This window comes from Oenanthe melanoleuca, chromosome 28 (genome assembly GCF_029582105.1).
Source record: "Oenanthe melanoleuca isolate GR-GAL-2019-014 chromosome 28, OMel1.0, whole genome shotgun sequence".
NCBI lineage: Eukaryota > Metazoa > Chordata > Aves > Passeriformes > Muscicapidae > Oenanthe > Oenanthe melanoleuca.
Window position 1 is genome coordinate 5,465,895 of NC_079361.1, and position 23,802 is coordinate 5,489,696.

Consider the following 23,802-nt stretch of genomic DNA (forward strand, 5'->3'; position numbering starts at 1 on the left):
TGTGCAGGCAGAGCCCAGCTCCCAGAAATGGGAGCCAGGAAAGGTCAGTACTGACAGAGCCTCTCCCTCCAGCACTCCTGAGCAGGGGATGCACATCCAGCCATGGTACCACAAGACAAGAGTGGGCAGGACAAGCTCCACTGCCTGCTGCTCTCAGGTCTTTGCAGGTCACCACCCTGCCAGCAGAGCTCTCCTGGCCCAGGGCACCTGCAGAGCTGCACTCACACCAGGCAGAGCCACTTCCCTCCTGATGCACTGGAGTTCACAGCCAAGAGATCACAAGTGACAAATTCATCCTCTGTTGTGTCTCTGGGTCTGTCTGGGCTTTCTGGACAGAGAATGGTGACATTTGGTGAGGGCTGCATGAGAGGAATGAAGGGGTTTCTGCCTTACTAAATATAATTTTCTTTTGGGGCAGCCTGGCTCTTGCTGCAAGTCTGTCCTTCAGGAAGGGAGTGGGAGGAAAGAAGGTGAGTCTGGAGAAGCTCCTTGGCTTTAGGAAGTGGGTGAATCCCAGTGGCTGAGTGTCACTGGGTACTGCTGGGAACCAGGGAAAAAGCAGCCTTGAAGCCTTGGGTTTCTCAGGCTGCTCAAGGACAAGAAATTCTAGCAATGATGAAACACCTGCTGAGGACATGAGAGACGTGATGTTTTGCACAAAGCATGTTTTCCAAGAGGTGTTTCCTTCTTGGACCAATGAGTCTTTTCTGTTCTGTTTTGCACGAACTACCCTATATACAAGTGTGTAGTGTTTCTTTAAATAAAGCTCTCTCTTGCTTCTCCATTACATGAGGAACTATGTCTCCCAGAACCCAAGTGCAACAGCTGAGGGAAAGGCTCTCACCTGCACCCTTGGTGGTGACCACTTTGGGTTTGCTGCGAGCTCCATCTCCCTTCATGGTGTAGGCAGCCACGGTGATGGAATAGGCAGTCTCTGGCTGGAGCCCAGCAATGATCATTTCCTGTTTGCCACAGGCCAAAGGGAAATGGTGTCAGTAACCAGACCCACACCCAGCAGCAGCTCTCTCCTCCTTGCAGAGTCTCAGCCCTTTCCAGCATGCAGGAACACAGAATCCAAGAGCAAGAGACACTCTGGGGTGTGTGTGGGAAGTGCAGAGGGCACAGCCCCGTTCCCCTGGGGGCTCTCCCAGCTCTGCAAACACAGCCTGGCTCTGCAGGGCCCTGTGCAAGCCATCCTCCTCCAGATCTGCCTCACACATTCCCTGGCTGCACAAAAACCACTTCAGCATCCAAATGCTGTCGCTCCCTTCAAAGCTTTCCTCTCCACTGTGAGGCCTCAGAGGAGGCTCAGAGGTTTCAGGGAGATTACATTTTTTTCACCATTACTCCTCTCTTCTCTCCTCAGAGATATTTTTAATGCCTTCATAATATTAAAGGGATTGCTTGAATGCAAAGTGCAAGACGACACATTCTGCTCACGCTAAAGCTCCCTGCTAAATCCCACCCCCTCCTTCCCCATCCTCTATCAGCCTCCCCACACCTGGCTCCCAGGAGCTTTTGTTGGAACACTGGCCTCAAGAACAGCCCTTCCCCAGGAGGGAGGCAGCCTTTCAAAGGGCTGTGTTGGAAAAGGAACACCCGTGCTAAATCAAACAGGATGACAGCACATGCAGCAGGGTTTTCCCCAAGGCTCCAGAAAGGAGGGAGATGGGAATGTTGTGCATGTTTTATGGCTCTCCCCTCTCCTCACCCCTTTGTGCTTTCAATATTAAATCTCAGGGCAGCACTTGGGAAGAATTGGTTAGTCCTGAAAAGAACTGTTTCCCTGATGGTGAGCTGGGAGTGGAACAGCAGAACTTTGGAACAGAATTTTGATCAGTGACTTTGCAGGGACAGGATTCTGGAAATCAAGAAACCTGCTCTGCTCTCACAACTGCCACTGAGTTTTATTAAGATCTTAGGCCTTGCCTCCCATGAGACTCATTCCCCACCCCTCAAAGGGAGGCCCCTCTCTTGCAGGGCCCTTGGCAATCCCCAGGAGACACAAACACAACCAGTTCAGAGTTGTGTTGTCTTAGGACCTTGTCATTCCAAGGAGAAAAGGCTTTCTCCTACTGATTGGTAGCTGTAGGATTTTGGACAACATTTATCATTTTAGCAGAAATAGCAAATGCCAAACAGCCAAGCTGATTTTAAGGTACTTCAAAGGTAAAAGCACCAATAATGACTCAGTGCTTTGCATCAGTGAGTTTCTAAGAATCCTGGCCCTTTGAGAGTACAAAGCATTTGTTCATGCCCTGATAGCTCAGGACTCATGGATTCTGCACTCCCAGTGCTTCCCAGGCTATCTTTTCCAGACACAGAGGTGCTGCAAAGCAGCCCATCTGAGCTCCCTGATCTGGCTGGGAGTGGAACAAGATGGCCTTTAAGGCCCTTTTCAATCCAGACTATTTTAGGATTCTCATCTGTTCAAAGCAGTCCCAAATTCAATATTCCATCTGCTTCCCCATGGAGGAGCAGCAGGTCCATGTTTCCTTCAGAGCCAAAGGGAAAACCCTGTGGGATTGCTGCGTGCTGACGAACGACACGGTCACAGAGGGTCACAGAGCAGTGACAGGGAGGGGACAGTGCATGGGAACACCAAAAACAGGCTCTAAAACAGGCACACTGGCACTGCAGGGGAAAAAAAAAAAAGGGAAAAGGAAAATATCACACCACAAAAGGAAGTGGGAGAATGGAAGAGGCAGAACCAGCATGGGAGGATTTGAGGATTTTTATGTTTTTACTTACGTATTCAGCAGTGTCATCTGTTTCCCACTGGGCAGAGAACAAGAGAGGTTTGGCACATGAGAATACAGGAGGGGAAAGAAGGGAAAGACAGAGACACAGCATGAGGAAGGAGTCCCTGAGCAAGCAGCCACACAAGGTCAGAAGTTACCAGGCAAGCATGAGGGAAGAAGTAGAGTGGGAGAAATTAGTAGATTCCACTGTGGCCTTGGCCTGGATTAAAAGAGTTCCCAGACACAGCGAGGATGGATGGATGGATGGATGGATGGATGGATGGATGGATGGATGGATGGGATTTATCCCAGTGCTGGGACAGCAGTTCACACTCTTCCACAGTAATATTGTCTGGGAGCACAAGGGAACTGCAGAGAGACAGCCACACCTTGTCACACGGAGCGTGTCCCCACGTCCCCCAGACCCTGTCACATGGCCCATGTCCCCGTGTCCCCGTGTCCCCCCCGCAGTCACACTGCCCGGGCTCAGCCAGCCCAGCAGGAGCCCCCGGCAGCCACGGGGTTCCCCCTCACCTGGGCGTCAGCCAGCATGATGTCCTTGATGTGGGGCAGCCCCCTGGCCTCGCCGTTCTCCATGCGCACGTAGTGCACCTGGTAGCCGCGGATCTGGCCGTGCTGCCGGCTCGGCAGCGGCGAGCGCCAGAACACCTGGATGGCCGAGGAGTTGAGCACCTCCACCTCCACCTTCCGCGGGGGGGCGCTGGGCACTGCGGGCAGGGGACAGGGGCGGCAGTCACCGGGATGTGTGTGGAAACTGTCCCTGATGTGCTGGGACATCACACACACAGGTCTCAACCCTGGGAGCAGGGGGACAGGGGCGGCAGTCACTGGGGTGCGGGTGGAACCTGTCATTGATGTGCTGGGACATCACACACACACCCAGAGCTGGGCACTGCGGGCAGGGGACAGGGGCAGCAGTCACCGGGGGGCGGGTGGGCATGTCCCTGATGTGCTGGGACATCACACACAGGGAGAGCTGGGCACCTGCACACCCATCAGCTGAGCACCTGAGCACCCATGGGCTGAGCACCTGAGCTCCCATCAGCTGTCCCCAGCCTCCCAGGGAGCAGGGGGGAAGTTCTGTGGGACCTGATCTGCATGGCCTGGACACGGGATGGGAACAGCCCCATCCCATCTCTCAGTCAGGGATGGAACAGCCCTATCCCATCTCTCTGTCATTGATGGGAACAGCCCCATCCCATCTCTCTGTCATTGATGGGAACAGCCCCATCCCATCTCTCAGGGATGGAACAGCCCCATCCCATCTCTCACTCAGCTTTCCACAGGCTCCCTTGTGCCCAGTTTGCTCAGATGGAAAGAACCATTCTGGCTCTAGATCTCCTTCTGAGGGCAAAGCCAACGTCCAGGAGCCAGAAAAGCTCTGGTCCTGCCTGTGGGAGCTCAGGGTGGAAAGGATCAGGAGAGGGCTTCTCCTTGGAGTTCCCTCATCTCTCAGGACAGGGGCTTGGTGGCTACAACCACTGTGGGATGTCAGGACAGAAAACAAGAGATGTCTTGGATGGAATTGGCTGAATCTTTGGAAATACTACTACTACTACTACTACTGCTACTACTGCTGCTACTACTGGGCATGACAGCTTCATCTACCAGAAATCACACTTTCTGAGCAGGGTACTCTATGGTACATTTGGATGTGGGCAGAGGCTCAGGGAAACAGGACCAACACTGGGGACAAGCCTGTTGCTTTTTAAAAAATCTTTTTATTTGGAATAGGAACACCTAAAAAATTTGGGATTTCCATATATTATTTACTTGACCTATATTATTTGAGGTCCTGCCCTCACAGTGAGGGTGATCTTCTCCCTTCATGCATCCATTAATGTTTTTCCCTGGTTTTATTTTACTGTAGAAATACCAGGAAAATTCTGAGTGGGGCCACTGAACTGTCACTCAAGATTTTTGAAACTTTAACAGATTCCTCCTTTCTACAACTGACAAAAACTCTGACTTAAGGAGGAGGTAGTAACAAGGAATGTGTGGGAAGAACTCTCTAATACTTTAAAACGTGCTCTCAGGCACAGGGTGGGATTCTTGGGGCTGTCCCACGCAGGACCAGGAGCTGGACTTGGCTGATCCTTGTGGGTCCCTTCCAACTCAGGATATACAACGATTCCAGGAAAACAAGTTCTGGCAGCAGAGCAAAGTTTTGGTGCCTTGCTGCTCCTGGCTCAGTGAGAGCATCTTTTCAGGGGGAGTGGTGCAGTCAAGACTCAGAGCTATGAAGAAAGCCCCATAAAGCCAGGAAATGCCCTAAAGCAGGGGCTCAGGGGGCTCAGAGAGCTCAGGGGCTCAGAGGGCTGAGAGGGCTCAGAGAGCTCAGAGGGCTCAGGGGGCTCAGAGGGCTCAGAGAGTTCAGGGGGCTGAGAGGGCTCAGAGAGCTCAGGGGGCTGAGAGGGCTCAGGGGGCTCAGGGGGCTCAGAGAGCTCAGGGGGCTCAGAGAGCTCAGAGAGCTCAAGGGGCTCAGAGGGCTCAGGGTGACAGCACCAGAGGATGCTGCACAGTGCAGACCTTGGATCCCCCTCCAGCTCACAGGAGGGATCTGGCTGTGCCCCCCTAGCCCAGGAACAACCCCCAGGGACAGGAACCCCCGGGAGAGCCATAAACCCAGGAAATGCTCTAAAGCTGAGGGCTCAGGGGGCTCAGGGGGCTCAGGGTGACAGCACCAGAGGATGCTGCACAGTGCAGACCTCGGATCCCCCTCCAGCTCACAGGAGGGGCCTGGCTGTGCCCCCAGCCCAGGAACACCCCCCAGGTGTGTCCCCCAGGGCCAGGACCCCCAGCAGGGGCCCAGAGCTCGCTCACCATCCTCGTCCGTGCGCACGATGACCGGCGAGCTCTCCGGGCCCGGCCCCACCTCGGTGTGAGCCACCACGGTGACGCGGTACTCGGTCCACTTGTCCAGGGACTCCAGCAGGATCTGGCTGGTGCTTGGGGGGATACCAGTCACCTCCCTGGGCTCCGTGTCCTCCGAGTCCAGCGCTCGATAGTGGACGCTGTAGCCGGCCAGGACCCCGTTCTGGCTCTCGGCCGGCGGCGGCCGCCAACTTACCAGAATGGCGGTGGAGCGGGTGCTGACACATTTTACATCTTGAGGGGGGGCAGACGGTTCTACGAGGGGGAAAATTCAGGAGCGGGAGAGGGAAAGAAAGGGAGAGGGGAGAGGGGGGGGGAAAAAAAAAACAAAAGATGGGAAAGATAAAAGAAAAAAAAAAAGGAAAATGATAACAAAAAAATCTAAAATAAAACGTACGAAAGTTTGGTTTAGGAAGATAAAATTAAAAGAGAAGAGAGCTTTTTGTTGTTGTCTTTTTTTTTTTTTTTTCTGAAATGAAGAGGTTTTTTTTTTAAATTAAAAAAAAAAAAAAGCCAACAGAAATTAAATGGGGCATCAAAACTGAAATGGTGTAAAGCAAAGGACGAAAGCAGCAAGCGGGCCAGCCAAGAGAGGTCCTGCTGCTCCCACTAAGCTGGCACCAGCTCCACACCCAGCTGCACCCTAGCAAAGCCCTTTCCTTTGGCTCCCTGCTTTACAGCAGCCTGGCAAATGCTGCTCTGGCTGGGAAAGCACTTCTTTCCAACTTCACTCTCTGGGATCTTGAATTTCTTTGAAGTTTCTGTGAAAATTAAGTAAGAAAAGCAAATCTTTTGCCAGGAGGCTTAAATTTAAGAGCCTGTACCTCCAGATGGAAGTGATTAGCTGTCCCCAGACTGGAGGAGGCCAAATCCCACGGTGGGAATGCCCAGGACACTGCCAAGCCATGGTGTTTAAAGAGGAGGGTTTAGAGAAAACACTTGCAGAAGGAGGGAGGCAGTGGGTTTGGTGAGGTTTTCAGGGATCCAGGGGATTTTCCAAAGCAGCAGCAGCTCTAATTCCCACTGCACTCTCTGCCTGAACTATCCCAGGGTGTTTTTGAATATCCTGGAGGAAACCTTGGGAACTGTGGCGCTGCCCAGGCACCTTCTCAGGGTGCCCAAGGGTGACCAGGGGAAGGTGGAAGCCACAGCTCTCCCTTAAAGCTCCTCTCACTCCATCCCCTGCCCTGGGCAGGAACAGCTTCCCCCATCCTGGCTGCCCCTCCTGGCCCTGAGCACTGCCAGGGATCAGACCCCACTGCTGCCAGTCACTAATGGCCACTGATCAGCCAGGGAAGCAGAGTGTGATACATCCTCAGGGCAAATCCGTAAATCCAGAATCACCCAACTGCAAGAAAGAGCTTTTAACTCTCTGCAGGCTGGGGTGAACTCACAAGCCCCCCAAGCATCACCTGCAAGGAGCAGCAGATCAGGGCTGCTCACTGCTTCTCATTCCTCTGATGCTTTTTTTTTAGAAAGCATTCCTGATGCTTTCTAATCAACAAAAAGCTCTTTTAGTGAGGAATGATTGTTCTCAAACCTCTCACTCCCATCCTTGACTCAAACCCAGATGTTCAGGCCCAGTTTGCCTGGAGGACTCTGCTAAATCCACTCTCACTCAGTCCAGCTGGCACAGGAGTGAGAGGCTCACACTTTCCAGGAGCCTCCAGGAGGCAGAGGGAAGTGGCTTTTCAAAAAGGGCAGAGATAATGAGATAATCCTTCCACTGCTGTCTGAGCACCCTGCCCAGTAGGACATTTTGGGTTTCCCTTCTATTTTTATGCACTATTGCTGTCTTTAAGCTGGCAGAACGATCCCTTCTCCCCAGCACTCCCAGGGAGGAGGCTGGCAAGCCCTGGCCATGGCTGGCCACGCAAAACAACACAGAAGATGTCAAATGAACCAAACCAAAAAGAACAAACTGGAAAAAAAAAAAACATAAATCAAGCCAATAATTTGAAACGAAAAAAGAAAACACCAGAAAGGAAATCATAATAATAAAATAATACTGATATAAAAAGTGACTCTTTCCAGAACATTCCCAGTCTGTTTACCTACCTTCCACACTTCAACTGCTAACTTATAAGACTTTCTTACAAGAGAACAAGAGGAACTGAGCTATGAGGCCAGACCAAGCTCCTGGTGGGTTTCTGCTCATGACTGGCTTTTAAAATGCCACTCTGCTCATGATGAGTCCCCCCAGTCCTCCCCCAGCAGCAGAACCCCAGCTACTGCAGAAATGGCAATTTTGGACCCCAATCTGTTCTCTTTTGCTCAACTGCCAGCACAAAGAGCAGGACAGCACATTGCCAGTGGCAGATCTGTTCCCTCTGGCTCTCTCCATCTGCTGTGACTGCTGCAGCACCTCTCCAGGACAGAGGTGCCCTGCTCATGCCACGTCCCAGAACCAGCTCAGGGATGGTTTCAGGGTATGGAGGGGCAGACTCAGCCCTCTCCCACTGCTGCCATGGTGCTATTCCCTTCTTTTTCCATCCTCATCAGAGGCTGGGCATATTAAAATCCACCTTTCCTGCTTAGTTCCAGCCAAAGCCAGCAGAGCTGAGAAACCCACTGCAGAGAGGGTCTGGCCTGACCTACCCTTCATCCTGCACCTCATTCTGAAAGCCCAGGAGGCCGAGCTCAGCTCCAGCTGGCACTGGGGGCACTGGCTGCGCTGCCACGCTCGCTCACTCACCCTCCAGCTCCAGCACAGGCACTACAGACAGGCCCTGGGGTGAGCCTCCTTTTGCCATGGTTTTGCACTTTCTCTGCTCAAAAAGGCGGGGTGGGGGGTGGGTGATGGGGAGAAGGCCCAGGTCCTGCCTGGCCCCCTCCCTGTCAGCCCTGGAGGGAGGAGAACAGCCAGGGGTGCTGGCTGCCCACGCTGGACACGCCTCTGGGAGCTCATGGCACGGATTCCTTCACAATCCAGCCCAACCTGTGCGGCCCTGGGGACAGCCTGGAGCTGTGGCAGGAGCCCAGTGCCACCAATGCCAGCTGTGCCAGCCCAGCTCTGCCAGCTGCCCTTCCCTGGGCAGGGAGCCAGGCACAGGCAGAGCCCCCGGGCAGGGCAGCACTGCCTTGGCACTGCCCTGGCTGTTTTGGGACCCCTCCCCACCCTCCCAGGGCTCCAGGAGTGTCTGCAGCCACAGGGTGGACTGTATTTGTGAATCTGCTTGAGACCAGCCAGTACTCACCTGAGCTGCACCTTTTACATGCTTTAAAGTTGACTGTCCAAGCCACAAGAATGACCCTTACTGACCTTGCACAATATCATGTTTTTTAACCCTTTAGGTACCATAGACTTTGGGTATTTCATTCACTTCACGTACTGTGAGGAGGGGGCAGGAGGGAGAGCGGAGCTGTGTGGGGGGAAATCCTTTCTTGGGCAGGAACAGAGGGTGAGAAAGCCTCACTGTTCCTCTACACCTGCACATGCACCCCCAGCACCCACCCTGCCACCCTGCCTGCTGACCACACGCTGCCCTCTGGAATTTCCCAGTGGGAGAGATGCCAGGGAGCCTGGGAAGGTCATGGCTGACCAGAAAGGGCAGACCAGCTTCTCCCAGCCATGAGTCTGTCAGTTTGACAAGCTATGTCTTTGGTACTTGAAGAGTTAAAACCCAGCTACTTCAAGAAGAAAAAGATACTTTACCTTTAGTTTAATGGATTTTACTTTGGTTATGATGCTCAGGAGGAGCCACCCTGGCAGGGAGGTGCAGGGAGGGGCTGCCACATGCGGGTGGGCGCTGGGAGGGGACAGCAGGAGGGCAGGGGAGGCTTTGTCACCCCAGAGACAAGGTGCCATCGGGGTGTGACAGGGCCAGCGAGGGGCAGGACAGCGGGGAGCTGCTCAGCGGGTGCAGGGCGTGCAGGCAGGCAGGCAGAGAGCAGAAGAGAGAAGAAAGAGGAGGCATGGAGCGGGCCAAGGAGCAGCTGAACGGAAAAGGAGCTGAGGAGGGAGGACACAAAAGCCTGTCCCGAGGCAGAAGGTCTGTGAGCCGCAGGATGTCACCCGGACCAGCGAGAATTGACTCGTTCCTCCAACAGCCAGCCAGGAAAAAATGTTTCACCGTGTTACAGCACACTGACAGCTCCCAGCTGATGTTCTTAGAGCATTAAATTAATGAGAACTCTCCCTATGAAAGCTGAGCTACAGAGAGAGAAACCCGTCCGTGTTCTGGGCAGGTGCCAAGTTAGAAAAAGCCCCAGAGCCTTCCCTTCTCCCAGATCCCCTTTCCTCACCCTTAAGGGACAAATTTTCACTAAGCCCTACTGCCACCAGCTCCCACCCCCCTCTTCCAGCGTGTTTTATTGAACCAGAAAGCACAAATCCCAGACCATCCTTGCCTCCCATCCCCACAGGACTCAAGGAGAGAAGCCCCTTGGAAAACAGAAGCAGAGTGTAAGTTTAACACTTATTGTTCAGGTCCTTTCAGTTCATTTCCCCCACCCCACAGAGATGCTCCCTCTGACAGTACCACACTGGGATCAGAACCAGCAGATGTGCAGCAGAGTCAGGAAAGGATTTTCCTATGAAACGTAGAGAGAGTATGGAGAAAAAGAAAAGAAGGAAAAAAAGGGGGAAAACATTTGAAGGAAAGAAAAACCAAAAAAATCTTTGAATGGAGTGTAGGCCTGAGAAAGCCCCAGTGAGGAATTCTGTCTGTGCAGAAACAGACTCCCCTTTCTTCCCACTCCTCAGGGGACAGAAAGAGAAGGAGGCAGGGAAAGGGAGAGACAGCAGGATGTGACAATTACAAAGCCCAGCTGAGAGCCTGCTGCTCCCCCTTGTTAGGGACTCTGAGGGATGGGAGCAGGGCTCTCCCTCCTCACACTGGTGACCAGAGCCACTTCTGAGTTAGTTCTGCTCCTGGCTACTCCAAACTGCAGAGGAGTGATTTAGTAGAGATGAGAGGAGACAGAAAACACAAAGAACAGCTGCCACAGCCACTCATGCAGTGAAAAAACACCTCATTTAAAAGCAAAGATCTGTGAAAAGCCCAGGTTGAAATATTGCCATCCAGGGTTATTGTCCCCAGGGCAACAGCGAAGGGAGACAATCCATTAAACTAAAACCAGTTTTGGTTGCACACACTCCATCCTGGTATCATCAATATCCCCTCCCAGCCTCCACAGGGCTCCTCTCTCCCGCCCTGGAGCCCAAACGGGGCCATTCCCAGAGCTCAGGCCCTCCTGCCCTGGCTGTGCAGTGCTCACGGCACAGAGCACGGGACAGCTTCCCCAGGGGCTGGGAACAGTCACCCTCCCTTCTCCTCCTCCCCAGGTGTGCCTGCTCCTGCTGTGGGGACAGTGGGGACACTGGGGACAGGCTGTGGGGACAGTGGGGACAGGCTGTGGGGCAGTGGGGACAGGCTGTGGCTGCTGTCCCATCCCCTGAGCATGCTCAGCACAGGCCAGTGTGGCCACCACGAGCCCTCACGGCTCCCAGCCCGAGTGGATGGTGCTGCCAGACCCCAAAACCAGCTCATACTGCCAGCCACCCAAAACCCAGCTCATACTGCCAGCCTCCCAAAACCCAGCTCATACTGCCAGCCTCCCAAAACCCAGCTCACACTGCCAGCCCCCGCAAAGCCCAGCTCACACTGTCAGTCCCCCAAAGCCCAGCTCTGCTCCCAGCTCACAATGCCAGCCCCCTGAAGGCCAGCTCTGCTCCCAGCTCACACTGTCAGTCCCCCAAAACCCAGCTCTGCTCCCAGCTCACACTGCCAGCCCCCAAAGCCCAGCTCTGCTCCTGGCTCACACTGCCAGCCCCCCCAAAGCCCAGCTCACACTGTCAGTCCCCCAAAGCCCAGCTCTGCTCCCAGCTCACACTGCCAGCCCCCAAAGCCCAGCTCTGCTCCCAGCTCACACTGCCAGCCCCCAAAGCCCAGCTCTGCTCCTGGCTCACACTGCCAGCCCCCCCAAAGCCCAGCTCACACTGCCAGCCCCCAAAGCCCAGCTCTGCTCCTGGCTCACATCTCAACTCCCTGGGCAGGTGAAGGGAGAGGGGAGCAGGTCCCAGGGGTGTCCCCCCACCCTGCCCGGAGCCAAAGGCAGCTGCAGGTTGCACACACACCACCACTGCTCCCTGGACCACCCGAAGGAGGAGGAAAATGGCTTTGCCAAGGCCAGGCCGGGCGAGGTCGTTGTGAGAGGCCCTGGGGAGACAGGGCGTGTGCCACCCCTCGGGCTCCCCACCCTCAGACAGGAGCCGTGTCCAGCCCGTCCTGCACACCCCCTGCCCGGGCGCGCTCCCGGCCGGGCCGCACAGAAGGCGCAAAGCAGAGACACCTACTGGACTGCAAGGTGCGCTCGCGCAGCTCCGGGGTGAAGGCCCCGAGCCCCAGGGCCGAGCGGGCGGCCAGCCGGAACACGTACTCAGTGTTGGGCTTCAGGCCTTCCACCGTGAACGACGTCGTGGGCTCGAAGTTCTTCAGCACCTGCCGGGGGCGAGGGGGGAAGAGCGAAATAAACCCAAACAACAGGCGGCAGGGTGAGGCCTGGCCGGGCGCCGGGCCTGCTGCCCGGGCCCCGCGGGAGCTCAGCACGGCCCTGCCCTGCGCTCACCTCCTTGCTGTGCTCTCCTTCCCTGTAGAGCAGCTCGTACTTGACGATGATCTCCTGCCGTGGCGGGCTCCACGACAGTGCAATGCTCGTCTCGGTCTTGGCCTCTGCTCGGAAGTTCATCGGCTGCCCGGGAACTGGCGCGGGCAGGGAGCAGAGGAGGCGAGATGGGAAATAGGAGAAACCACATTAACTTGGCTAATTAGGAGGCTCTTGCCCTGTTTTCTTCAAAGCCTGTGTGGGAAGAGCACGTCAGCAGCAAAATGCCACACTGCAGCGTGGGCAGGTTCTGCCTCTAAAGCTGTGGAGTTACATCCCACTGCAGGATTCCAGCATGGCCAGAGCTGCTGGAGATGGAAGGATCCCAGTGGATCATCTGCCTCTTTCCCAGCAGTGCAGAATACAACCCTTCCCATCAAGCCCACTGCTACAAGATTCTGGAAGTAGGAAGCCCATGAGCAGCCCAGTGAGGACACAGGGCTTGCTTCCATACTCCATGCCAAAAAAGTGCTGGGTGACAGCCCATGACAAAACACCTTGCGTTTGCAGCTCAACACATGAAGCTCATTCCCCACTCATCTCTGACAAAGCAGTTCCTGCGTACTTCAGGGAGAGTTAAAGTGTCACCACTGCCTGGGCAGTTTTACATCTGTTAAAGACATTTAGAATCATGGAATGCTTTGGGTTAGAAGAGAGCATAAAGCTCATCCAGTTCCATGGGCAGGGACTGCTCCAAGCCCCATCCAGCCTGGCCTTGGACACTGCAGGGATCCAGGGGCAGCCACGGGCAGGGCCTGCCCACCCTCTGAGTAAATAACCCCTTCCCAACACGGACTCTGAATCTCCAGACGTGAGCAGCAGCCCTCCCTCGCCCAGCCCAGGTGCCCAGGAGGTGAAGGCGCTCACCTCCCTGCTGCGTTTTAACCTGGATGGGGTCGGACAGGGGCCCGTCCCCCACGGAGGTGAAGGCCAGCACCCTGACGGTGTAGGTCTCGTCCTCCAGCAGGCTGCCCACGGTGGTCAGCAGGCTGTCGTCCACGTTGTGCTTCTGCCAGTTGCTGACGGGCTGCTCGGGCTCCATGGTGTAGTAGACGCGGTAGCCGCGGATCTGCCCGTTGGGCTCCACGGGCTCCTCCCACTGGATGATCATGGTGGAGCTGCTCAGCATGCGGCCCTGCACGTTGCGGGGCGCGCTGGCGGGGGCCTGCTCCCCGGTGCGGGTGACCACGGACTCGCTGGGCGGCCCCTGCCCGATGCTGTTGACGGCAGAGACCCAGATCTCGTACTCGGAGTTGGGGCTCAGCCCCCCGATGCTGTAGCGCGTGGTGGTGATGTCCTCCTTGATCTGGTAGGGCCCGTCCTGGCTCTTGGACTTGTACTCAATGACGTAGTAGGACACGGGGTCTGGATTGCCAGAGTCCCAGGTGATGGTGATACTCGTTGCTGTCGTCTCTGTCACCACTGGCGTCCCAGGAGCCTTGGGAAGTGCTGAGAAGCAGGAAGAACAGGCATTAAAAAAAAAACCACACGTGCTGAAATGGTGCCTAATTGGTCTGGGTAGGGCTGCAGGAGCTGGAGGCACAGCACCAATCCTGGCAGCTCAGGAAAGTGCTGCTGGAATATGATGAACCTAGTTATCCACTCTATTATCCTCCTTAAACTGCTGCATCAAAGGCAAAGTGTTCAGCTAAACATCTGGAATCATTAGCACAGGCTTCAGCTGCACATCAGGTCCCGGGGCAGGGAGGGACAGCAGCTCCTTCTCAGCAGCTCCTTCCCAGCACACCTCTCTGCTGAGCCCCCACGGGCAAGGAATGGCACAGAACAAATCCCCAGAAATGCTGGGAGGGCTTCCCCTCCAGCCACAGAGCCGAGTTAATCCCCATCTCCCCTCTGCCTCAGCCAGGGAGGCCCCAGGAGCCTGCTGGGGACTGCACACTGCTCAGCACTTGGGCTGCACCTGATGTGCTCCAGCTTCACCTGTTCTCAAGCTTCATGTCCTCACTGCACACTTTAGACCCTTTTCAACCTTCCCTTTCAACCTCTTCTTATCATGGAATCCCAGAATGTTTTGTGTTAAAGGGGCCTTAAAGCCCACCCAGTGCCACCCCAGCCATGGGCAGGGACATCTCCCACTGGCCCAGGTGGCTCCAAGCCCTGTCCAAGCTGGTCTTGAAGCCGAACTTCTCTAGACCTGATCACAGTAAAGCTCCAACTTCTCCTTTCACCTTCTGCCCAGGAGAGCCACAGGTGCTCACACTTAGAACAGAGCAGGGAACAAGATCCAAAAAAATTACAAAAGACAGAAGGTACCAGAGATTCCCCGTGTGAGGAGGTGGGAGAGTTGGAAGCAGAAGCAATCTGCTCTACACAGCAGCTTTTCAGATTGACAGAGTAAGACAGGGAGAAAAGGGAAGGAAGGGAACACTCAGGAAAATAAAGGGACGTGAGTCCAGCCCAAGAGTCCTGCTCCTGTCTCCTCAGACAGGGCACTGGTACAACAGGATTGTTTTTCCTCATCCCTCCCTTTCTCCCAAGTGCTTCTCCTCTCCCCCACCCGGATTCTCTCCCACCCTGCCTCTCCCGGATCCCTCGTGGGCAGCAGCAGCACCTGGAGCAGACCCCAGCTCACACAGAGCTCTACACTCACCCAACCTCAGGGGCTCCTGCTTGGGTTTAATACTCCCCTGCTGAGGACAGAATAGATTGAAGATGGCCCCCGTGCTCCTCTGGGGGATCACTAGCTGGAAGCTGGGCTCATCTTGCTGAGGCAACAACGGCCACTAAGATGCTGGAACTAAGCTCTGCTGCAAGGGTGCACATGCCAGAGATCCTCAGGGCCTTGGCTGAGTCTCAGGCCTTGGAACAGGATGGCATGCAGGCTGCAGGCCATCCAAGGCTCCTGCACAGTGCCCAGCCAGCCTCACATGGCAGGACAGCCCAGCATGCAGGGATTTGAGTCACAGTTTCCTTCATAACAACCAGCTCAGGTGTCCTAAAGCGAGGGAAGGTCTTCAGCCATCAGCTTCCCCTCCACTCTGGGATTCCCTGTGTGTGGGATCCCCGAGGACACATGCACAGATCCCAGCACAGGGCACTCCTGGTGCACAGGTCAGTCCTGCTGCTCGTGCTCTCAGAGCTCCAGGTGCACACAGGTAAGGACAGGGACTGAGATTCCTGCAGCCAGGTGCCCATGACACAGCCACGGTGTCCCTGGCCATGCACACACACACATACACACATATCCCACTCGTGCAGGAGCACCAGGGTATGCAGGACTGTCCCTGGCCATGCACACACACATACACACATCCCACTTGTGCAGGAACACCTGGACATGCAGAGCTGTCCCTGTCCATGCACACACATCCCACTCATGCAGAACACCAGGACATGCAGGACTGTCCCTGCCCATGCACACCAGGACATGCAGGACTGTGTCCCTGTCCATGCACACATATCCCACTCGTGCAGGAGCACCAGGACATGCAGGACTGTCCCTGTCCATGCACACCAGTCCATGCAGGAGTGTCCCTGTCCATGCAGGACTGTCCCTGTCCGTGCACACCAGGACATGCAGGACTCTGTCCCCTGAGCAGGCCAGGCAGTCCCAGGCTCTCCCCATGCACACACACGATGACACAGGCACAAACCATGGGCCACTGCCTGTCTGGTGACACTCCCAGCATGGCTCCCATGCACGAGCAGGACCTCCCTGCCCTCATGCTCGGACTCTCAGCTCTGGCCGTGCCCCTCCCCAGGTGCAGGCTGACCTGCTCCCTCCCTTACATTTCACCGTGATCTGGGCCACGGCCTCGATGACTCCCAGGCTGGACATGGCCACGCAGGTGTAGTTGGCAGAGTCCTTGACGTCGGTGAGCTCCAGCACGTTCCTGCCCACGGGCATGTCGTCCTCGGGGGTCAGGTCCTCTGCTCCCTGCATCCACTTCACGTAGGGCATGGGCGAGCCCACGGCCACGCAGGTGATGTTGACGTTGCCCCCGGGCATGATTTCGTGGCTGACAGGGAGGATGGAGAAGCGAGGGGCCACACGGCGAACTGTGGACGAGACGCACAGAGGTAACAAAAAAACAAAAGGGAAAACCAAACCAAAACAAACGAACAACAAAAAAACAAAGAGGAGAAAACAAAACAGAAACAAGAAAAAAAGAAAGGAAAGAAAAAGAAAGGAGAAAAAGAAAAAAGAGTAAAAGATAATTTAAATATAGGTGGGGTTTGTCATCGTTTATTTTCTTCCTTCATTAAAAACGAAACAAAAAACCAAAGAAATTAAAAAATCAAAAACCAAAAACCAAAAAAATAAACTCCAAATAAATTTGTACTTCACAAACAATATATAGAATATAGACATAAAAGCGATATTTCATAGCAACAGGGTTCCATTGATCAAGATTAGACCCATCACAGCACAGATAAATACACAAAAATTTATTAGCAATTTCTCATCTTTACTGGCAAGAGCTGGCATGGCGAGCGCCCAAACTTCTCCTCGGCGGCCGCTGGGGCCCCAGCTCCCCTGGCAGAGCCCCGAGTGCTGCTCCCTCTCCCGTGGGTCTGGCTCTCCTCCCCTCGCCCCGAGCCACCCCGGGGCCAGGCCCCCTCCCAGCCGGGGCTCTGCACACCTGGGGGGCCAGGAGAGGGTCGGGATGGAGATGGAAACTTCTCAGCCTTCGCCTTGTTGGACCCGGAGAATCCAACAAAGAGAGAAGTGTCACATCCCCGAATTCCAGACGCTCCACTTGAGAAGCGAAAGGATAAGGGAGGGAGGAGAGGGAGCCCCCGGAGCGGGACAGAATTTAGTTGTGTCTGCGTGTGAGGAGCGTCCAGGGGAACACAGCCCCCCTGGAGCGAGAGACTGTGTGGAAAAGATGAGAAACTCTAATGAAATTTTTGTGGTTTTCGGGTATAGAAACCCTAACGAAGCCTCTTTAAGATCTGACACGGTTCCATCGATAGATGCAGCTCTCAGAGTCACAAACATCATGCAAAATAGGTAAAAAAGAGAGAGAGAGAAAGAGAGAAAGAGAGAGGAAAATGCAGAGAAATATAATTTCTGGGCGGCAGCAAATGCCCACATGGATACTGGATAGAAAGTGAGCGACAGAGAAAGGAAGGAAGACCAGGAGAAGGAGAACAAGAGGGGAAGGGAGAAAGAAGAGAGAGAGAGAGAGGGAGGGGAGGGGGAAACCCACTTTAATGCTGCATACTTTTTCTAGCTGATGTGACTCAATGTGGTGGCTCACATTGTCACATCTCAGCCCTGGCGGAATAATAAATAGAATAGAATTAATAAGAAAAACAAGGTAATGAAACTTTTAACGTTGAGAAAACAGTGACATGTTCTGTGCATCTCCTTAGCAGAGAGGTGGATGCAGCTTCCAGACCTTACACAGGAAGAACATGGACGCAAGGGGGAGGCTGTGGTTTCCTTGGCTCCATTTTCTGAGCTCCCTGGGCTGGCTGGAGGGGTGGTGGGTTCCCTTCCTCAGGGGGACAAAGCAGGGGAAGGGACAAAGGAGAACGTGTGTGCCTCAGAGAGCCTAGGGAGGGGGCTGAGGGCAGGGGCTCATCCCACAAAAAGACAAAAGGATGCAGGACCCGGGGAAATGCAGGAACAGCAGCAGCTGGAGGGGAGTGCAGGATTCCTGCAGCTTCAGGGACAGCCATGCAGGAGCTCTGCAGGCAGGGGGGTCTGGGGTGCTGGGGGCTCAGAGCTCTCTGGCCCTGCTGTCTGTTCCCAGGTAACCTCTGCACAGCCTCTCCAAAGCTGGGTGGCTGCCTCATGCCAAGCAAAGCAAAGCACAGCAGAGCTGAGCCTGCCATTGTCCCTCCCAGTGCCTTCAGTGTCCCCTGGAACTGCCTTGGGGCTCACCAGCATTTATCCTCCAGCTTTGTGGATCTTTTCCAAGGGGAAGGGCACTGCCAGCAGAGGTGGAGGCTGTTTGCCTTTTCCTGGGGCTTTGGCAAACAAAAGCCAACTGCAGCCCCTGCATCATCCTGCAAGGTGACAAGGGACATGCCACAGCAAAGTCTGCCCTCCCCACCGGGCTGCCAGACCCTTTTCTGGGGGAACCAGTAGCCAGGAAGCAGCACTGGGAGGCAAGGAAGAGATTTCCAGGCTGGTGGCATCAGGAGCTCGGAGGTGGCAAAGGGGAATTCCTGCATGCACAGATCTGCAGAGAGGAGGGGGCATGCCCTCAGCTGGGACAAGGATGGGGATGGGGAGGGAGGGGCTGCCAACTCACCTGGCCACTGCCACTAGAAGGTGATTTTCTACCTGCAGAAAGGTGTAGGGGGCACCATGGTGTTTGCTCCGCCTCAGGCAGCAGCACTGGCTCCAAGGATCAGGCAAGCTGCTCCTCCCGGCGTGGGGAGAACCTCTGCCCTGGCCAGAGGGACATCCCTGCCCTACCCCATCCTCCTCCCACTGCTCCCAGAGGTACCACACTGCAGAAAATGGAGCCAGCTGGAAACCACACCTGTCACAGTCTGAGACAAGATGGAGAGAACTCGGAAAGAAACGAGTGGGGTCAACATGCAGACAGATCTGGGGTGGGGATGACTCTTCTGAGGGGGCTGGTGACCTTCTGAGAGGGGAGGCAAGGTGGGAAGGGTGAGGAGGAATGGGGAGACACGTCCGGACAAGATCCGGTCAGCAAACAGCATCAACAGCAACAAACAACGGCAGGTGGGATGCAAACACTGAGTTGTCATGGGAACAGAACAAGACAATTGATCCAAACCGAAGCTAATCGCAAAGAAATGAAACCCAACTGAAAGAGAAAAGGAAAAAAATAACAAAGAAAAGGAAAGAAAAAGAAAGAACAAACCAGAATTTAATAACTGAAAAGCATCATCGAATGTAGGGCGGAGTGCTGAGAATCGGAGTCTGAAGGGAACCCACCGCTCCTGGCTGGGGTTTTGGGCAGGGGAGGAGAAATCCACTCACAAAACACAACTCAGGCTGTGCAGAGCACGTTCCCCAAACCCTGCAGAGCAGCTCTGCCCTGCTCCTGACAGCTCCCAGGGGTGCAGGGCAGCCCTGGGGCCGCAGGGATCCTCTCTTGGGCATTTGGCACCCCCAGCACCTCGGGGTGCCAGCCCTCAGCACCACCCGCTCCACAGGAGGCAGAATTTGGGTCAGGGCTGGTAGAGCCCAAAACAGGCAGCAGCACTTCCTTGGTGCATCCTGGTTTAAAAAAACGAGACTCTCCTGTGTGCACAGATATACCAACATCCACACACTGATCTAGGAAGGGAAAAGAACTCCAATTAAATGTTGGGACCTCAGAGAGTTCCCTGGATACAGCCCTGCAGTGGCTCAGGGCTGTGACAACCACAACAGGCACAGGGTTCATCTCTGGCTACCCAGAGCCATCAGGCTGCTGTTTATTTTAATTGCTACAACATTTGCATTTGGCTGGAGACAGGGAATTTGTCAAGCTGAGAATCTCTGGGTCAGCCTTTAGGTCAAGGCCCAGGAGGGAGAGAGCCGTGGTGGAAAGGAAACTAGAGATGAAACCAAGACCAATTTCAGCTCTGGGTCCAGCTCCACAGCAGCTGCAGGGGGGGGATTTTACACAAAAAAAAAAATCTGGTGAAGAGATTCCTTCCATTTTTCTATCCAACACTTTCAAAGACCAGAACTGCCCTCTCTGGAAATGAAACACTGGGATGGGGCAGTCAGGGCTCTGCTTTGTGGCCACTTGTCCAATACCACTTTTCCCAGTTTCTGGTACAGAAGGAGCTTCCTGAGCTCCAGGGGTGTCTGGTTGCCAGGCCAGCTCTGGCAGACCCGCATGCGGACACGGACATGCTCCATGTGCAGCAGCTCCACAGACACGCACAGGCAGCACACACAGACAGACACTGTCCACGGCCAAAACTCTCAGGAGCTTTTTTCAAACAAGGATACAGCTTGTTACAGACAGAACCAGATTCCAGGGCTGGAGCTGCATGTTCAGGATGCAATTAAATTATTTCAATGCAGAGAAGTCATTTTGGAGGCACAGGAAAATTTCTGAAGTGCAGTTAGTTATGAGTCTGTTTAATTGTTGGATAAGCATTCCACACTGCAAATCTGCACCCCAAGTTGTGCTCTTTTTACAAGCAGGACAGATCCATAGCTTTTCACACCCTTGGGAAGCCAATTGGTTTTGTTGCTGCTCACGGAGGCAGAGGTTGACCCAGTTTGTGTTCTGTGAGTGGCATTTTTGGCTTTTTTGGTCCCAATCAGCACAGCTCAGGTTCCCCAGCACCACTCAGGGTCCACCAGGTGAGAGGTGTTTTTGCAAAGATTTACAGACCTGATTGGAAGAGACACTGGGAGATACAGGGTTGAATTTTGCAACACCAGAGTCCATCCTTCAAATGTGCTCCCATGATGCTGCTAATGAGAGAAACCTGAGGACCCACCGGTGTGTGCTGAGGAACCCCACCAGCTGCTCTGTTCAAGCCCCTTCCAGATTCCCTCAGAGAGAAAAAATGTTGGGGAGGAGCGAGGTGGGGAAAGGAGAATATCCTGGACAAGAACCTGTCACTTCAAACCCCGATTCACATTAAACCAACTCAAAGAGAAACGCATCTTATACCTTAAAGAAGAAATTAATCGAAAAAGGAAATGAAAGAAAGTGAAGTGACTGGTTGAAAGCACCAAACAAAACCAAATGGTATTAAACATTTTGACACTCAGCAAGCTGCTGCTCCCAATGAGGTGAGAAGGCGGACATTATTGGCCATTTTGGGGAGACAGGAGTCATTCCGTCTTGCTCCAAAATGAGGAGGGGAGGGGAAAGGGTGCCAAAATAATGTGCAGCCTCTACATTATTAGTGAAGCTTAGATTACACCTGTCCTCCCTCCCAAACGTGGTCTGGCCCTGCCCTGGTCCGTGCAGCCGCCTCTGCCTCCTCCCTCTCCCAGTCCCAGGCTCGTTCCTGGGCTGGGATTTCCGACCTCTGCTTCCCTCCTCCTGCCCAGCTCCTTCCTCATTTCCTTCAGCAAATGAAATCAATCCATCAATAGGTAGGTAAATAAAGAATGAGACCAAGGCTTGGATTTGGTCTGGAGGAAATCCATTACCTTCCCAATAATTGTTACTTTTCACTTAAAAAACCACATTAGCTGAGCGACAGGCTGGCTGAACATCTCTGGTCTTTTTGCAATTTTTTTTTTTTTTCTGTTGTTTTTTACAGGAGTGAACAGAAAATAATCAGAGTCCAATTGTTTTTGAAGCAGCTCTGTAATTTTAAACACAGACTTGACTGTTTCAGTTTTTGTTATTTTAATTTGACAAGGTGTAATCTAATTTTTTCCCCTAAAACAAAGAGAACAGCGATGCAAAAGGTGTAAGAGACACAGGCAGGCAGAGATTTCGAGATCAGTACAGCACAGTGTTCCTGCAAAGTGCCCTCTATAGAGAGATAGTCATGTATATACATAGATATATACACAGTTTGGATTTTTTTTGGTTGTTTTTTTTTTAGGGGGTGGCTTTTTGTATCCATTTCCATTTCCTGATACCCTTGAGAAATCCTTCTGCAGAAACACAGTGAAGTTTTTGTTTGCTTTGTTTGGAACTAGAATTTCAGAGCTGAGGACACCCCAAACATGGACAGGGCGCTCCCCCACCCACAGAAGTGCTAAAATACCCCTTGAAAATCCTCCCAGAACTCTCCACCCTCAATGCTACACCTGGAAGCTGGGCACTGCAGAGGCAGCTGCACAACCCAGAGGTGGTTCTGCCTCCCTCCTTCTCCATTAAAGAATTTATCAATCTAGTCTAAAAAGGTATTAAAATTGGCACGGTTTAAAATACCAGTGACTGTTTTGACCTTGTGGCTATTTGTTAAATCTCTAGTGCATGTGGAATTATTTCCTTCAACCTCTAAATGGGTTTGAAAGGGAAAAGTTCAGCAATGGCTCCACCTGGAACTCACCAGCAGCTCTGGTCAAATTACTCATGTGCCAAACTTAACCCAGGCTACAGGCTAAATTATTGCTTAAATTATTCCCATTTTAATCTGTTTTGAAGCTTTATTTCCTGAGGTGCTCAGCACACTACCCCTGCCTTTTCTGTGGGTTTTATTTTAATTGATTTCCACTAGTTCAGCTCTCACATGTTTTGCCCTGGCCTGGTTTCATCTTTGGTCTGTCAATGGGCTGAGGTTTTCCAGAGAGCCCTGGGAATGCTCTCAGCTGGGCCTGGGCTGCAGAGCCTGGCTGGGGTGACAAAGCTCGTGCTGCTGGTGACAAACAGCACAGGCAGGGCCTGAGCAGGGGCTGGGCTGCTTTAAATGCCTGGGAGCCACTTACAGCTCCCTGGGCTGGAAAAGAGCAGGGCCAAGAGAAGCTGGAGCAGAGAGCAGGATTATCCCTGCAGCACCCCAACTGCTGCCTTTTGTCCCTCCTGGCAGGGCCCTCTGTGTCAAAGAGGGGAAATTTCTTAATTCTGCTAAATTCAACCACAACGTGTCCTGTAGCAGCAGCAGCAGCTCTGCACACTCAGAGATCTGGGGCACCCAGCTCATCCGTCCTGCCCTTGGGGACATGCAGGAACACAGGGACACAGGCCCTGGCACACAGGGACACAGGCCCTGGCACACAGGGACACTCCTGGCACACAGGGACACAAGGTCCTGGCACACAGGGACACAGGCCCTGGCACACAGGGACACAGGTCCTGGCACACAGGGACACTCCTGGCACACAGGGACACAGGTCCTGGCACTCAGGGACACTCCTGGCACACAGGGACACAGGTCCTGGCACACAGGGACACAGGTCCTGGCACTCAGGGACACTCCTGGCACACAGGGACACAGGTCCTGGCACACAGGGACACAAGGTCCTGGCACTCAGGGACACTCCTGGCACACGGGGACACAAGGTCCTGGCACTCAGGGACACAAGGTCCTGGCACTCAGGGACACTCCTGGCACTCAGGGACACAGGTCCTGGCACTCAGGGACACAGGTCCTGGCACTCAGGGACACTCCTGGCACTCAGGGACACAAGGTCCATGGACCTCCCCCTGTCCCAGGCTGCTCCAGCCCCGTCCCGCCTGACCCTGGACATTCCAGGGGTGCAGGGACAGCCTCTCAAACACCACCATGGGCAGCCAGCTCTGCATTTGCAGGATTTTGGATCCATCCTTTCCTGTGTCCCTGGGAACACAGAGAAGCCAGGTGAGCTGTATGGCTCCCACAGAAACCAGAACTCCACTGAGCTGCTTCCCTGCCCCTAGAGCTGCAGCTGCCCCTTCACCTGGCTCAGCCTGACCTGCCACACGCCTGGGCTGGGGGCAGAGGTCACCTCACCTGCTTCTGAGGTGCCCAGGCAGATCCTCTGCCCTTGGGCAGCCCTGTCAGCACTCTGTTATTCGGGACCATGGCACGATCTGCCCTGGAAGAAACACCAGGCAAACCCTTCTCCAGTCCCTTCAAGCCCATGCCCATGGTCTGGAGCCCATCCTGTCCTCCCAGGACACCTTCCACTAGACCAGGCTGCTCAGAGATTGTAACTTTAACAAACCACACAACCTCTTCTAGCCAGGTGCCAAGTCTGTTTCCTCTCCCAGTG

General features: G+C 54.1%; 1 protein-coding gene across 11 annotated transcripts in view; it reads right to left on the reverse strand.

The window, feature by feature from the left end:
* The window catches only part of PTPRS (protein tyrosine phosphatase receptor type S), a 128,765-nt gene that overhangs the window by 30,095 nt on the left and 74,868 nt on the right, over window positions 1-23,802 (reverse strand). For 5 of the 11 annotated variants that reach the window (XM_056512350.1, XM_056512347.1, XM_056512349.1 and 2 more), the window contains 8 exons: window positions 15,993-16,262; window positions 13,110-13,691; window positions 12,207-12,340; window positions 11,935-12,079; window positions 5,586-5,891; window positions 3,276-3,469; window positions 2,752-2,778; window positions 845-962 (listed from right to left, as the gene is read on the reverse strand). In XM_056512350.1, the coding sequence (XP_056368325.1) occupies window positions 845-962; window positions 2,752-2,778; window positions 3,276-3,469; window positions 5,586-5,891; window positions 11,935-12,079; window positions 12,207-12,340; window positions 13,110-13,691; window positions 15,993-16,262 (1,776 nt within the window). The remainder of the gene's footprint in view (window positions 1-844; window positions 963-2,751; window positions 2,779-3,275; window positions 3,470-5,585; window positions 5,892-11,934; window positions 12,080-12,206; window positions 12,341-13,109; window positions 13,692-15,992; window positions 16,263-23,802) is intronic. The other 6 variants (XM_056512352.1, XM_056512351.1, XM_056512348.1 and 3 more) reach the window with 2 other exon arrangements.